Here is a 14,759-nt window from a genome sequence, read left to right as displayed (position 1 = left end):
AGCGCAGGTCCGCACCCAGGATGCGAATCGGCAACCCCAGGCCACCAAAGTGGAACTTGGGACCTTAACTGCCGCGCCACCGCGCTAGCCCCGGACTTTATCCTTGGTAGTTACTATTAACATCCTGTCCAGATTGGATCCAAGTCCAATCCCCTGAATGTCCTCAGATATTTAACAGGATATTTTGTAAAGGAGATTGCAGACTTCATATCTTGACTCCAAGGGCTAGAATTAAGTTCCAGAGGAGGAAGTTGGTTTGAAAAACAACTCCTTTTCCTTTTTTCCCATTTGCTCACTTGTTCTTTGTTTAACTTTGTTTATTAAAAAAATAATAGCTTTCTCAAAAGCAGAGATGTTTAGGGGCCGGCCCGTGGCCGAGTGGTTGAGTTTGCTCGCTCCACTTCGTGGCCCAGGGTTTCCTCGGTTGGGATCCTGGGGGCCGACGTGGCACCGCTCATCAGGCCACGCTGGGGCAGCATCCCACATGCCACAGCTGGAGGGACCCACAACTAAAAATGCACAACTATGTACTGGGGGGCTTTGAGAGGAGGGGGGAAAATAAAATCTTAAAAAAAAAAGTAGAGATGTTTAATTGACTGATTACTAGTAAGGAGATTGAAACAGTAATCAAAAACCTCCTGATAAATAAAAGTCCAAGACCAGACAGCCTCACTGGTGAATTCTACAAAACATTCAAAGATTTAATATCTATCCTTCTTAAACTCTTCCAAAAAATTGAAATGGAGGGAATGCTTCCAAACTCATTTTATGAGGTCAGTATTACCCTGATCCCAAAACCACAGAAAGACACTATGAAAAAAAGGAAATCACAGGCCAATATCCTTAATGAACATACATGTAAAAATTCTCGATGAAATATTAGTAAACCAAATTCGACAATAGGTTAAAAGGATCATACACCATGATCAAGTGGGATTTATTCCAGGGATGCAAGGACACAAATCCATGAACACGATACACTACATTAACAAAATGAAAGATAAAAATCATATGATTATCTCACTAACCACAGAAAAAACATTTGACAAAATTCAACATCCATTTATGATACATACTCTCAACAAAGTGGGTATAGAGGGAATGTATCTCAACATAATAAAGGTCATATATGACAAATCCACAGTTAACATCATATTCAATAGTGAAAAGCTGAAAGCTTTTCCTCTAAGATTGGGAACAAGACAAGGATGCCCCCTATTGTCACTTTTATTCAACACAGTACTGGAAGTCCTAGCCAGAGCAGGTAGAAAAGAAAGAAGAGGCATCCACATCAGAAAGGAAGAGGTAAAACTGTCACTATTTGCAGATGACATATTATATATAGAAAACCCTAAAGACTCCACCAAAAACTGTTAGAATTAATAAACAAATTCAGTAAAGTTACAGTGTAGAAAATCAATATACAGAAACCAGTGGCATTTCTATACACTAATAACAAACTATCAGAGAGAGAAATTTAGAAAACAATCCCATTTACAACCACATCAAAAAGAATAAAATACCTAGGAGTAAATTTAACCAAGGAGGTTGTAGGAGAGGAAGAGAATTCCTCTACTCATTCTAGGTCCTTCTGGCTCGTCTACAAATTAAATTGATGTGAGACAGAATGACGGGAGAAAATCAAATGAAGCTTTATAACATGGGAGAAACCCAGGAAAACTGGGTAACTTCCCAGAATGGCCGAGCTGCCAGCTTAAATATCATTTTCAGCTAAAGACAAAGGAGGGTGTTAGGGGTAGTGGTTTGGGACTTCAAAGGGTTGGAAGGCAATTCACATGGAAATGAAAAAGCAAATATTTAGAGGCCAGCCCCATGGCCAAGTGGTTATGGGCGCAGACATGGCACCGCTTATCAAGCCATGCTGAGACAGCATCCCACATGGCACAACCAGAAGGACCTACAACTAGAATATACAACTATGTACTGGGGGTGGGGGGGCTTTGGGAGAAGAAGAAGAAGCAAAAAAAAAAAAAGAAGATTGGCAACAGATGTTAGCTCAGGTGACGATCTTAAGAAAAAAAAAAGAAAAGCAAATGTTTGGTAAACAGAACTTTGATAAGAGTGGGCTTAGCAAGGATCCTCCCAGTCTACAGATACCCAGAGTTATCTAGGTGATGGTCTGTCCTGGAGACAGGCCTTTTATCTTAAATTTCTTTTAGGCCATTAGGGGGAAGGTCAAATTTTCTTTCAGAGTCTTTTGTTCTTGAAAATAATCAAAGCAAAGAGACATATTTCGAGGCAGCCACTTCTGGTGCCCCACAAGGTGAAAGATCTGTACACTGAAAACTATAAGACACCGATGAAAGAAATTGAAGAAGACACAAATAAATGGAAAGATATTCTATGCTCATGGACTGGAAGAATTAATATTGTTCAAATGTCTATACTACCCAAAGCAATCTACAGATTCAATGCATCAAAATTCTGATGGCATTTTTGACAGAACTAGGATAAATAATTCTAAAATTTATATGGAACCACAGAAGATCCTGAATAGCCAAAGCAATCCTGAGAAAGAAGAACAAAGCTGGAGGCATCATGCTCCCTAATTTCAAACTATACTACTACAAAGCTATCATAATCAAAACAGTAGGGTATTGACATAAAAACAGGCACACAGACCAATGGAACAGAATTGAGACCCCAGAAATAAACCTACATATACATGGACAATTAACTTACAACAAAAGAGCCAAGAACATACAATGGAGAAAGGACAGTTACTTCAATAAATGCTGTTGGGAAAACTAGAAAGCCAAATGCAGAAGAATGAAACTTGTGTATCTTACATCATACACAAAAATTAACTCAAAAGTGATTAAAGACTTGAGTGTAAGACCTGAAAGCATAAAATTCCTAGAAGAAAACCCAGATGGTAGCTCCTTGACATGGGTCTTAGCAATGTTTTTGTGGATCTGACTCCAAAGGCAAGGAAAACAAAAGCAAAAATAAACAAAAGGGAATACATCACACTAAAAAGCTTCTACACAGTGAGGAAAATCATCATAAAAATGAAAAGGCAACAGCTGCCAGCCCTGTGGCCGAGTGCTTAAGTTCGCACGCTCTGCTTTGGGGGCCCAGGGTTTCACCTGTTCGGATCCTGGGCGCAGACATGGCACCATTTATCAAGCCATGCTGAGGCGGCGTCCCACATGCCACAACTAGAAGGACCCACAACTGAAAATATATAACTATGTGCTGGGGGGCTTTGGGAAGAAGAAGGAAAAATAAAATCTTTAAAAAAAATGAAAAGGCAACCTACTGAATGGGAGAAGGTATTTGCAAATCATATATCAGACAAGAGGTTAATATCCAAAATATATGAAGAATTCATACAACTCAACAATAACAAAAACAAACAATCTGATTAAAAAATGGGCAGAGGATCTGAATAAACATTTTTCCAAAGAAGACATACTGATGGCCAATAAGCACATAAAAATATGCTCAACATCACTAATTATCAGGGAAATGCAAATCAAAATCACAATGAGCTATCATCACCTCACACCTGTTAGAGTGGCTATTATCAAAAAGACAAGAAATAACAAGTGTTGGAGAGGTTATAGAGAAAAGTGAACTGTCGTACACCATTGATGGGAATGTAAATTGGTGCAGCTACTATGGAAAACAGTGTGGAGATTCCTCAAAAAATTAAGAGTTGAACTACCATATGATCCAGCTATTCTGCTTCTGGCTATCTATCCAAAGAACATGAAAACACTAATTTGAAAAGATATGTATACACTCTTATGTTCATTGCAGCATTGTTGGCAATAGCCAAGATATGCAAACAACCTAAGTGTCTCTCAGTGGATGAATGGATAAAGATGTGGTATACATATATACACAATGGAATACTACTCAGCCATAAAAAGAATGAAATCTTGCCATTTGCAACAACATGGATGGACCTTGAGGGTATTATGCTAAGTGAAGTAAGTCACATGGAGAAAGACAAATACTGTATGATTTCACTCACATGTGGAATCTAAAAACCAACCAACCAACCAAACCAAACCAAACAAAAACAAACTCATAGATACAGAGCACAGATTGCTGTTTACCAGAGGGGAAGGGATTTGGGGGAGGGGGGGGACAAAATGAGTGAAGGGCATCAAGTGTATGGTCACGGATGGCAACTAGACTTTTGGTGGTGATCACTTTGTAGTGTATACAGATGTCAAATTATAATGATGTATGCCTGAAACTTATACAATATTATATACCAAATTTACCTCAATTAAACAAAAACATAGAAGTGTTTAACAGAGACACATTGGCCAAGTTGCTCAATCTCTTACAGTTTCAATTTCCTCATCCTGAAACTGAGAAACAAGATATTTCTAACTCAGTTTTCCCACTTGCACCTAGCTCTCCTGCCCTCCCCCTGGCACAATTCCTGTGTCTTAGGAAGGAACGGCTAGACCTTTCCTGTGTTGTTCCTGTGTTGAACGAGGATTAATTAGTAACTCATATGTTTTGCCAAGAAAAACAAGTGTCCCAGAGGGTAGGTTAGGGGTTATACTTTTACAACAGCCCTCACAGTTCTGCACCTCTGGATTTCTGGGGAAAGAGCTACATGAAAATGTTTGAATTCTCACTCCCCCTATTTTCCAGAAGCAGCTTCACATTTGTCCCCACTTCAAACAAAGAGGCCTCATCAAACCACACTGCCCCCTGTGTGTCCTATTGGGAATGCCTTGATACCCTGAGCTATGCCCCAAGGCGAGGCCAGGTCACTGGACATCCCTGAGGACCAAGATGTGACTACAGCTCAGTGTTAAATACACTGACTCTGCAGTCAGGCAGCCAAGCTTGGAATCCCAGCTCTACCACTGAGGTTGTGAGACTTGGGAAAGTTTCTGGGCCTCAGATTTCTGGGGTCTTGCTTTGTAAAATGGAGATAATAGTAGTATCTGTCTATGAATACAGTCTTTGGCACAGAGCCACATCTATTGAGCCTCTGCATTAAGAAGCCTCAGGCCACTGAAGCCTGGCTCCTCAGCAAATCCCATCACTTTAGGAGAGGCACTGTGGATGAAGGGTCCAGGCTAAGATGGGCAATAACGGTTCTTCAAAGATCTCCAATTCACACCTTGATTCAACAAATGTCCGTCACTTGTCTACCAAGAGCCAGGGCTGGTGCAAAGCCCTGGGATGCAGACATGACCATCACACAGTCCTTCAAGTATTCCAGTAGGTGGGGGAGGCAAACACGGATCCAGAACTACAGTTCACAGTGAAGAGGACTCTTATAGAGGAGAAACCAAGGACTTACGGGAGCTCTGGAGAAAGGAACAGCTAGCTCTGTAGTAAAGAGGACCTTGGGCTGTTTCTTACAGTGTTGTCAGAGTTGCCAGGTGGATAAATGCAAAAAACAGTTTGGGTAGCTATAATTGTCTAAGCAGACACTGTGGGCAGAACATAGATTTTGCCTAGGGACTTGTATTACCTTCCCCACCAGGAGAAAGATGTAGGTGTTAGAAGCCAGCCTGTCCCATGAGGAAGGGGACAAGACCCTATCCCCGGCCAGAGCATGGTGCAGAGGAGGTGCTCAATAAATGGCTGTCCAGGGGATGGATGCTGGGCCTGGAGAGAAGATGTGGAGGACAGGACGATGGTCTGCAGATATTTAACTAGATGTTTTGTGTAAGAGATCAAAGACTTCATGGATTGCCTCCAAGAGGTGGAATTAAATTCAAGGGAAGGAAGTTGGTTTGAAGAACAACTCCCTTTCCCAGATTTGTTTATACTTGTGCATTTGCCTAAGTAATAGCTTTCTAAAAATTAGAGGATTCCAATAAAAATTCTTAAGTGCTACTAGGACTTGACTCTCTTGGAGCTGTGAAAGGCGTTTAGGGGGAGACAACATCAAACAATCACACTATAACTTGACGACAGCTGTGACAAGGGTTATGAAGGAGAATATATGGTGCTATATGCTCTCCTAACAGGGACACTGGTCCAGTAGTTCTGAGGAGAGGATATTAGAGTTGAGATCTTGAGGATGGTGTTTATTAAGGAAAGGGTGCTGGTTGGGGTGGGGGGACGGACAGAAACAGGGCTCTAGGCAGAGTAACTGCCTGTGTGAAATCCCAGAGGAGGAAAAGAGCAGGGCTTGTTTGGGGACCAAAGAGAAGATCGCAGGGGAGATGAGTAAGGTGAGGCGCCTTTCCAGTCGAGAGTGGAGAGGTATGCAGCGATTAGACCACGTAGGGCGTAGTAGGCCACAATTCGCATTATGACGGTAAGGAACACAGTTTTTATTTATTTATTTTTTGAGGAAGATTAGCCCTGAGCTAACTACTGCCAGTCCTCTTTTTTTGCTGAGGACGCCTGGCCCTGAGCTAACATCGTGCCCATCTTCCTCTACTTTATACGTGGGATGCCTACCACAGCATGGCGTGCCAAGCAGTGCCACGTCCGCACCCGGGATCCAAACCAGGGAACCCCGGGCCGCTGAGAAGCGGAACGTGCGAACTTAACCGCTGTGCCACCCGGCAGGCCTCAGGAACACAGTTTTTAATTCACCTGTGTTTCCTTAGTACCTAGTAGATTAGTGGCCCTCAAAGTTTCGTGAAAGAATTAATTTATCCTAAAAATAACGCGCCTCACTTTTATGCAGAACAGTGAAATAATTACTGTATTTGTCTCATTTTCCTCACCCATAAAAGCGGGATAATCGTTGCGGCGAACATTCAATAAGATAACGCGCATCCAGAGTTGAGCCAGCGCTCAATGAGCGGGAGCCGTTCCTGGTGAAAAGGCGTCCCGTTTCTTCCCAGAGCTCGGGGTAGTTTTCAACGTTTGTTTAGCATGCGTGAGGGGCAGAGAGGTTGTGTTTGCTGAGGGGAAGGTGACGCTACTGATTTGGGGCGGCAGGGGTCAGGATTGAGCTACTTTCGTTCCTGGAATTGGGAAGGAGAGAAACCAATCAGTGGCCGAGCGGGGGCCGCTCTGCCTTCGCTCGGTTCTTCACTCAGGTCCCACCCCGCCTCTAGGCTTCGCCCCGCCCCGCTCCGCCCTCCCTTAGACGCCCCTCTTCCTCGGTCCGGCCCCTCTCCCTTCGCCCCGCCCCCGCTCCTCGCCCCGCCCCAGCCCCTGGCTGCACCCCCTCGCTCCGCCCCGCCTCCACTTCTCGACGTGCCCCGCCCACTCGCTTCTCTCTTTCCGCCCTGCGCTGCGGCTGCGCTGTCAGTGCCGTCTTCCAGGCCGGGGCTTCGCGTTTCCGACCCCCAGCTCCAGCATGTGGCTCCGACGGCGGGGCTGCCTCAGGCCGGCAGGCTGTGGCGTGGAGGAGCTACGGCGCCGCCGGCGGGAGCGGGAGGCAGGTGCGGGCGGGCGGGCAGCGAGCACGGGAGGATGGGGATATGGCGGTGGGGATAGGGTAAGGAGGCCCTCGGATCGGAGTCGGGGTTCTGGGTCCTGGGTGCTTCTCCCACGCTCAGCCGGCTCCTTTGCCCCCAGCACTGCGGAAGGCGCGGAGGGAGCAGCAGCTGATCAGCAAGAGGCTGCTGAGAGACGACGCCCCGGAGGAAGGCGAAGGGGGATGTGTGGCCGTGATCCTTGGGCAAGCCGAGGTGAGGGGGCAGGGTGCGCGGTGAGGTCCACGCCACCTGGCGCCAAATTACTTCCTCTAATACCCGAGGTCCGCCACCAAACCCGAACGCGGTCCCTTCAACACCTCCATCCATCCACTGGGCTAAGCTATAAACGGGGGACTCATCCCTCGACGACTCCTTACCTTATACCCATATCAATACATCATCAAGTCCTAGCCGTGATTTACCTACTAAAGAGCTCTGGAGTCTACGTGCCTCGCCATCGCAGCTGCCACCACTCTCTTCACTGGATACTTAGAGCAGCCTCCTAACAGATTATCTGCCTCTGTGCTTGCTGCCCTCAAATTCATTCTCCATACATCAGTCAGATATGTCTTTTAATAACACATAAAGATCGAAATCCTTCCTGTGACCTATAAAGTCCAGCATGGCTTAACCTCTTCTACCTCCAACCTTATCAACTTACTCATCTCAGCCAAACTGTCCCCTTTTCAGTTCTCGGAACAATGTACCAGGCTCTTTCCTGTCTTCACAGCCTTTAGATTTGCTGCATCTAAAGTGGGTCCCTTTTGATATTCTGTCTTGACAACCTGTTTGCAGAATATTAATCATAATGTCTAATTGTTTACTTGTTTATTATGATTTCTCCAACTAGACTTTAAATCGATGGAAACCTAGACTCTTATTTGTCATCACTGAAAACTCAGATGCCTGTACAACATCTGGCATATAGCAGATGCTCAGTATTTATTGAATGAGTGAATCAAAGAATTGGTTTTAGCTCATTTACTCATTCAGCAAGCATTGGGCATTCCCTGTACTTATATTGTCTATGTTTATATAGATAGTTTACATTGGATGCCTACATTATACTATTTATTTGTGTGTTTTTACTTTGTCCCAAAACACTTTGCTGGATACTGAGGTACTTTCAAGTATTCACAGCCCAGTGAAGGAGACAGATGTGCTACCACCTGTCATGAAGGAGACATGAAGCACAATAGAAAGCCCTAAGTCAGCCAAAGGAAGCCAGAAAGAGCTAACTTCCCAGAGGCAGTGACAGGAGTAGAAATCTAAAGGAAAGAGAGGACGTGGGGAGGGTTTCCCAGGCAGAAGGAATAGATTGTGCAAAAGCTCGGCAACATTACAAAACAAGTCACGTTATGCTAGGTGTTGTTGGAGTGCAGGTTGCATGGGGAGAATGGCTGGAGGGGTAGGTTATGCTAGGCTGAGAGGTTATCTTGAAACAACTCTGTAAGAAGGCAGGGTAGATGTTATTTCCATTGTTCACGTGAGAAACTGAGGTTTAGGTCTCTTGTAGAGTAAGTGGCAGGGCTGGTATTAAACCCAGTTCTGATTCCCACTTCTGTCCACTCTTCTGCAAGCTTGGTGCTCATCAGCCATTGTGGTGTGAATGACAAGTTCTAGGGATGGTGTGATACTGGAGGGCCCACAGGTGAAGTGGGCAGAGCAGCACTTAGACTTGCTTTTTGGCAACTGTATGTTGCCATCTCTCCTCTCCCTGCCTTGGGCTCCAGATCCAGCAGTTCCTGCAGCTAGCCCAGCGGGGGACAGAGGAAAAGGAGAGAGAGAGGGCTCTGGTCAGCCTTCGTCGAGGCTTGCAGCACCCCGAGACGCAGCAGACCTTCATCTGGTCAGTGTGGGTGATGTGGATGGTGTGAGTGGGTGACTGGGGCTCTGAGGGATGGACAGGAGTATGGAAGGGATGGGCCACAGGCTGAGCAGGGCTCTGGTGCTCACTCATGTAGGCTGGAGGGCAGCATGCGGACCCTGGTCGGGCTCCTGACCAGCAACCAGGCTCTGCTGCAGCTTGAGGCGGCTCGGTGCCTTCATGAGCTCTCTCATTCTGAGCAGTCTGCGGTGGCTGAGGCCTGCCTGCCAGCCACTTCCTACCTTCTCACCTACCTCTCCGGTCACAGCTCAGACTTTATAGTAAGCTCTGTACCTCCCTACCTTGTTCTTGGCTTGGATTTACAAACTGTACTTTTGGGTCCACTTTGAGCTGGAAGGTAGGGAGAAGAAAACCTGTTTCCCCTGATGCCCACAGCCATACATATACCCATCATCTTCCACTCCCTTGTGTCCAGAGCCTCAAGGACAGGGCTGCACCATCCTCCCCACTCCCACCCTCACCCCCACTCCCACCCTCACCCCTACCCCCACCCTGGCCTGAGATGTGCCAAGCCCAGTGCTTTTGTTGTCCTGCTCTCAGGAGCTCTGTCTGTATACACTGGGTAACCTGATTGTGGAGAGTGAGGCTGTGAGAAGGCAGCTCCTGCCACAGGGCATTGTTCCAGCCTTGGCTGCCTGCGTCCAGGTGAGTGTTCACCTCCTTTCTCATTCCCTGGGCAACCCTCCCCTCACTTCTTTCCACATGCCCCACCTGCTTTGGCCAGGCAGCTCCAGCCTCTGCCCTGTGCTAAGAGGTTGAAAGTCTCAGGAAACTTTATGGCCCAGCTTCCAGAGTCAGATCTCTACCCTGTCTACTTCCAGTCCCCCCATGTGACTGTGCTGGAAGCCCTTGGATATGCCTTGTCCCAGCTTCTGCAGGCTAAGGAAGCTCCAGAGAAGATCATCCCGTAGGTGAAATTGTCTCCAGATGTGCAGGCAAGGGTGACCCACTTGGTAGTGTAACCCCTGGATGCCTGATCGGTCTTTGTTTCCAGAGCTGTTGCACATTTTAACTCTGTGTGTCTGGCTGGGAAGGGCTTTGGGTTTGGACCCTTTTACCCCTGCTGTCAGAGTTTGGGAAGAGCGACAGGCATCCTGCCTTCTGTGGTTCCTACTCACAGCTCTGTTTCTGCTGGCAGCTCTGTCCTCGGCTCCACTCTCCCACAACACATGCTGCAACTGTTGCAACCTGGCCCAAAGCTGAACTTTGGGGTTGCTGTGGAGTTTGCCTGGTGCCTTCACTACATCACCTGCAGGTAGCACAGGCCAACTGGGAAAGTGCCGCAGAGCTCCCCTGGGCTCCCTTCTTGACACTCAGGTTTTTGAACTTCGGTTTCTGGAACTGTTGTGAGTTTTCTTCCTTCCATGGTCTTCTTTTCTTGGAGCCCAGGAAACTCACAGACCTGTTTGCTAACTTAAAGGTCGGATTGATGGAGTAGTGACTACTTGCTTCCTGTTGCCCAGCCAGGTCAACAATGCCCTGCTCATCACCCATGGGGCTCTCTCCACTCTCGGGCTACTTCTGTTGGACTTGGCTGGGGCTGTCCAGAGAACTGAGGATGCAGGACTGGAGCTGGTAGGTGAAGAGGACCGGTGAAGATCTGGATGACCTTTCCTCCTACTCTGCTTCTCCCCCAATGTGCAGGTAGCCTCTCCCTCCTTACACCTGATCCTCAACTTCTCTTTGCAGCTGGCATGCCCTGTGCTTCGGTGTCTAAGCAACTTGTTAACAGAGGCAGCGGTGGGGGCTGTGGGAGAGCAGATGCAGCTCAGAGATGAGCGTGTTGTGGCAGCCTTATTTATCCTTCTGCAGTTCTTTCTCCAGAAACAGCCCAGCCTACTTCCTGAGGGCCTCTGGCTCCTTAACAACCTCACTGGTATGCACCATAATCTGCCTAGGCCTGGACCTTTATATACTGGGAATACTTCCTTGTGGCCTGGGCTGAGGTGGGTAGAATTGGGAGGGGGCAGTTTCAGGCCCGTTTGAGGGACTTCACCCTGACATTTTTCCTTCCAGCAAACAGTCCCAGTTTCTGTACCTCCTTGCTCTCCCTGGATCTGATTGAGCCCCTCTTACAGTTGTTGCCAGTATCTAATGTGGTGAGCGTATTGGTAGGTACTGGGGTCACTTGAGTCCAAGATCTAGCGGCCAAAGTGTAAACAGTGGGAGTAGGCCTGAGTCCTCAGAAATGCCCTTAGCTGAGAGCTGGCAGGTCGTGTGGTATGGATGGCTTCAGTGCCACACCAGTCTAGGTTTGAGTCCCTAAACTGTGGTTTACTAGTTACTAATCTTGGGCAAATCAACTAACCACCTTAAGTTGCAGTTTTCTCATTTATAGTTGGGGATAATCATCCTATTTGAGGGCAGTTGTGGAGATTATAAAACATGCATATAAAATTGCTTGGCACAGTGCCTGGGGTGTGTGACCAGCACTCCATGTATTTTAGCTATCATTACAATCTTTGGCTTTCATCCTTTGTGAGGACTGTGTATACGTATCTGTCTGCAGGTGCTCACAGTTCTTTGCAATGTTGCAGAGAAGGGTCCTGCTTACTGCCAGCATCTGTGGCCAGGGCCTCTGCTCTGCTCCTTGCTGGGCACACTGGCCTTCTCTGACACTGAAGTAGTAGGCCAGAGTTTGGAGCTGCTGCAACTGCTGTTCCTCTATCGGCCAGAGGTGGGTTTCTGGCCCTGGTCCCAAACCCCACCATGTTCTGAAGCCTCTGGTCTCACCATGGACCCTTTCCTTTTAGTCTTAACTATAGTCACTTCTCTGGTCCTGGCTAGCTTAGGTGGGCTCCAGATCAGGACCTCCATCCTCTTGTTGGGAGTGTACTCTCTTCCAAGAAAAGGTGGGCTAACCCTTCAGGCTGTGGGAATTGAGTGTTAGAGCACAGGGCCGCAGGTGTTGAATCCTTTTCTTCCCTGCCCTCAGGCTGCCCAGGCCTTCCTACAGCAGTCAGGGCTGCAGGCCCTGGAAAGGCATGAGAAGGAGGCACAGCTCCAGGATCGTGTGCATGCTCTCCAGCAGACAGCTCTTCACGGGTGACCTGGCTTCTCGATGTCACTTACTCCACTCCACACCCTCTCCCCGACCCCAGCTTCCTTCCCCACGGAGCCCCTTTTGGGGATGTAGAACCACAATGAGGTCTTATGTGCTCTGCTCCCACAGCTAAGCCTAAGCCAAGACCTTTGGACCCCAGCTCTTCTTTTACCCAGCAGTGTCCATGCTGGAGGACCAGAGGGAACTCAGTGTGGCCTACTTATTCTGGGGCCCTGGGATCTCCTTTTTTTTTTTGCTTCAGCAGCTAGTGGCCTTTGATGGGACAGAATAAAGTTTTATTTTTATATTAAACTGCCTTGCCTCAGAGGTTGTGCAATAAGGGGTAAGGGATGGAACAAGGAAAAGAACATCCTGAGATGGCATCTTACAGCACAAGCTTTATAAAGAACAGAAGAACATATTTTTCCACACTGTACTCAGTCCAGCAGAGCCCAGGCTGTGGGGCTGTCACTCTTAAACCTCAGTGGAGGCTTCAGGCTTTGCCACTTAGCACATTTTCCAGGGCTCTGGTTACCTGATCAGCACTGAAGTTGTTCAAAGAGACATTCTTCTCTTGGCCAAATGCTGAGGAAAGAAGGAAGTGATTAACTGTCCACTCTGCACTGGGGGGGCTACCAAAGTACAACAACAGGTCTTTGTTTGCAACTTACAGTCTTGTTAGGATAGGGAGGGTAGTAAAGAGATATGACCAAGGTGGATTTGGTATGCCAAGAATTTATCCAGTTGGTCTCAAACACATCTAGGAAGTGCAGGTCCAACTAGAGTTTTGGCTGATTCTGGGTGGCCACAATGGGAAGGAAGGTGCTTCAGGGAAGTTTTAAGGGGGACAGTAGGCATTTATTATTAACCATTGTGAGCACATTGCATGGGCCTAGTCTTGGCTGGTTGGCCATTCTATGGCTCCCGTAGTCCACCAAGTATAATACACTGAAGTTATTTCAGTCCATCTCCTCCTCTAGTCTACTGGCTTTTGGAAGGAGAACCTTTTTTCTTCCTCCAGACAATTTTTAGTGCATGACATTACTGCAGATGTCCACTGTTAGAAGCAGTTCGCCTTAGGTGTGACTCCCTGCTTCCCCCAGACATTCCTAGGGCAAGATGTAGTTGAAAACCGTGACTAAAATACCACTACTCAGTAAGGATAGTATTTACTCCATGCCTACTATGTGACAGGCAACATGATAGTAATTTTCATATTGTGGTTAAGTTGAAATAGGGTAACATAGAAAGGGGCTGAGGGTAATGTTACAGAACTAGTCAGGGAATGCCTTTTTGAGGAGGTGCTATATAAGCTCAGAGATGAATAATAACAATCTAAATAATAAGGAGCTAGCCACGGAAGTCTGGCAGAAGAGCATTCTAGGAAGCAGGAACAAAAGTAAAGGCTCAACCCTGTTGTATCCTAGCTACATAACCTTGGGTATGTTGCATAGAATTTCTGACTCCTCCTTATCTCTACAATGAGAAAAAAAGAATCCACTCTCATATAATTAATGAAGATTAAATGAGATTTAGGCAGGAAAGCACTCAGCATAGGGCCTATCATGAAGTGCTTAAACAGTCATTATTTTAGGTTATTATTGAGATTCTCACACTCTTTACCTGGACCAGCACTGCCCACCCGTTATCTGGAAGGCCCTACATTGACGAGAATTGACCAGCATCTCTTCTCCCCTATCTGAAGCCTGTTCTGAATTCCAGAACGACAACCCCCGGTCCTTCTGCAGGCCCGGGCCCGCCTCCACAGATGTTACCCGGGAGACAAAGCATCCTGTAACTGCGAATGTAAATTTCCTTATCCTCAACAAGGTCAACAGCAAGGCCGAAGTCCTAGTTCCGGTCTCTCTATGGGTTTCTGCGTGACCTTGGGCGGCCCTTCCTCTCCTCGAACCCTTTTCCCTCCACCGGGGTCCCAGACTCCCAGCGTCCGGCGCTCACCGTAGCGGGCCCAGAGCTTGGGCTGCACATCGGAGCACTCGCGGATTAAGATGGGCAGGTCGGGGTTCGCCTTCTTCAGCTCCACATAGCGTTTCTCGATGAAGTCCCTGCGGGGCCGGAGAAAGCGCCGCGCGTGCTATGTGGGCGCGGGTCTCCCCAAACACCCGGGAGGTCGAGGTCGTGACCCCGGCGCCCGGAAGCCCGCCCGCCTCAGCACGCCGCGCCTCACCTGACGCCCTGGCTGCCGGGCGAGCGCTGGCATAAGTGGATGCGAATCTCACGAAGGCCCAGGTTGGCCCGGAGCCCTCGACTCGCCGCGGCCGCCGCCATCTCTGCTGACACCCAAACCCCGCCCCCGCCCTTCCGGCCAATTTCTCCAGTCGGACCAATCGCCGACCCTCCACTCTCCGCGATAGGCTGATGACGTAGAGGGGCGGAGACAGGTTTAGCCAATGCCATACAAGTACTGAAGGGCACC

At 47.6% G+C, this 14,759-nt stretch overlaps 2 protein-coding genes across 4 annotated transcripts; one reads left to right on the top strand and one right to left on the bottom strand.

Moving 5' to 3' along the window:
- The first annotated feature begins 7,200 nt into the window (after positions 1 to 7,200).
- TMCO6 (transmembrane and coiled-coil domains 6) lies at positions 7,201 to 12,634 on the top strand. 3 transcript variants are annotated; one of them, XM_046668011.1, is made up of 12 exons: positions 7,201 to 7,355; positions 7,492 to 7,604; positions 9,125 to 9,240; positions 9,356 to 9,539; positions 9,820 to 9,924; positions 10,101 to 10,186; positions 10,418 to 10,534; positions 10,743 to 10,854; positions 10,969 to 11,155; positions 11,296 to 11,390; positions 11,789 to 11,956; positions 12,215 to 12,634. In XM_046668011.1, the coding sequence occupies exons 1-12, from the start codon at positions 7,271 to 7,273 to the stop codon at positions 12,326 to 12,328; spliced, it is 1,482 nt and encodes a 493-aa protein (XP_046523967.1). In that variant the 5' UTR covers positions 7,201 to 7,270; the 3' UTR covers positions 12,329 to 12,634. The 3 variants fall into 3 exon arrangements, with proteins under 3 accessions (XP_046523967.1, XP_046523969.1, XP_046523970.1); XM_046668013.1 differs by lacking the exon at positions 9,820 to 9,924; XM_046668014.1 differs by lacking the exon at positions 11,789 to 11,956.
- A 66-nt stretch (positions 12,635 to 12,700) lies between these two features.
- NDUFA2 (NADH:ubiquinone oxidoreductase subunit A2) lies at positions 12,701 to 14,640 on the bottom strand. Its single transcript, XM_046668015.1, has 3 exons — positions 14,511 to 14,640; positions 14,282 to 14,388; positions 12,701 to 12,907 (listed from the first exon to the last, which is right to left on the bottom strand). Exons 1-3 carry the CDS (start codon positions 14,609 to 14,611, stop codon positions 12,816 to 12,818), a joined length of 300 nt encoding a protein of 99 aa, XP_046523971.1. The 5' UTR covers positions 14,612 to 14,640; the 3' UTR covers positions 12,701 to 12,815.
- Between the last annotated feature and the right edge of the window lie 119 nt (positions 14,641 to 14,759).

This window comes from Equus quagga, chromosome 7, assembly GCF_021613505.1.
Source record: "Equus quagga isolate Etosha38 chromosome 7, UCLA_HA_Equagga_1.0, whole genome shotgun sequence".
In the NCBI taxonomy this organism is placed as follows: Eukaryota; Metazoa; Chordata; class Mammalia; order Perissodactyla; family Equidae; genus Equus; species Equus quagga.
The sequence above is the reverse complement of the archived record's forward strand: the minus strand, read 5'-3'. Positions and strand labels throughout refer to the sequence as shown.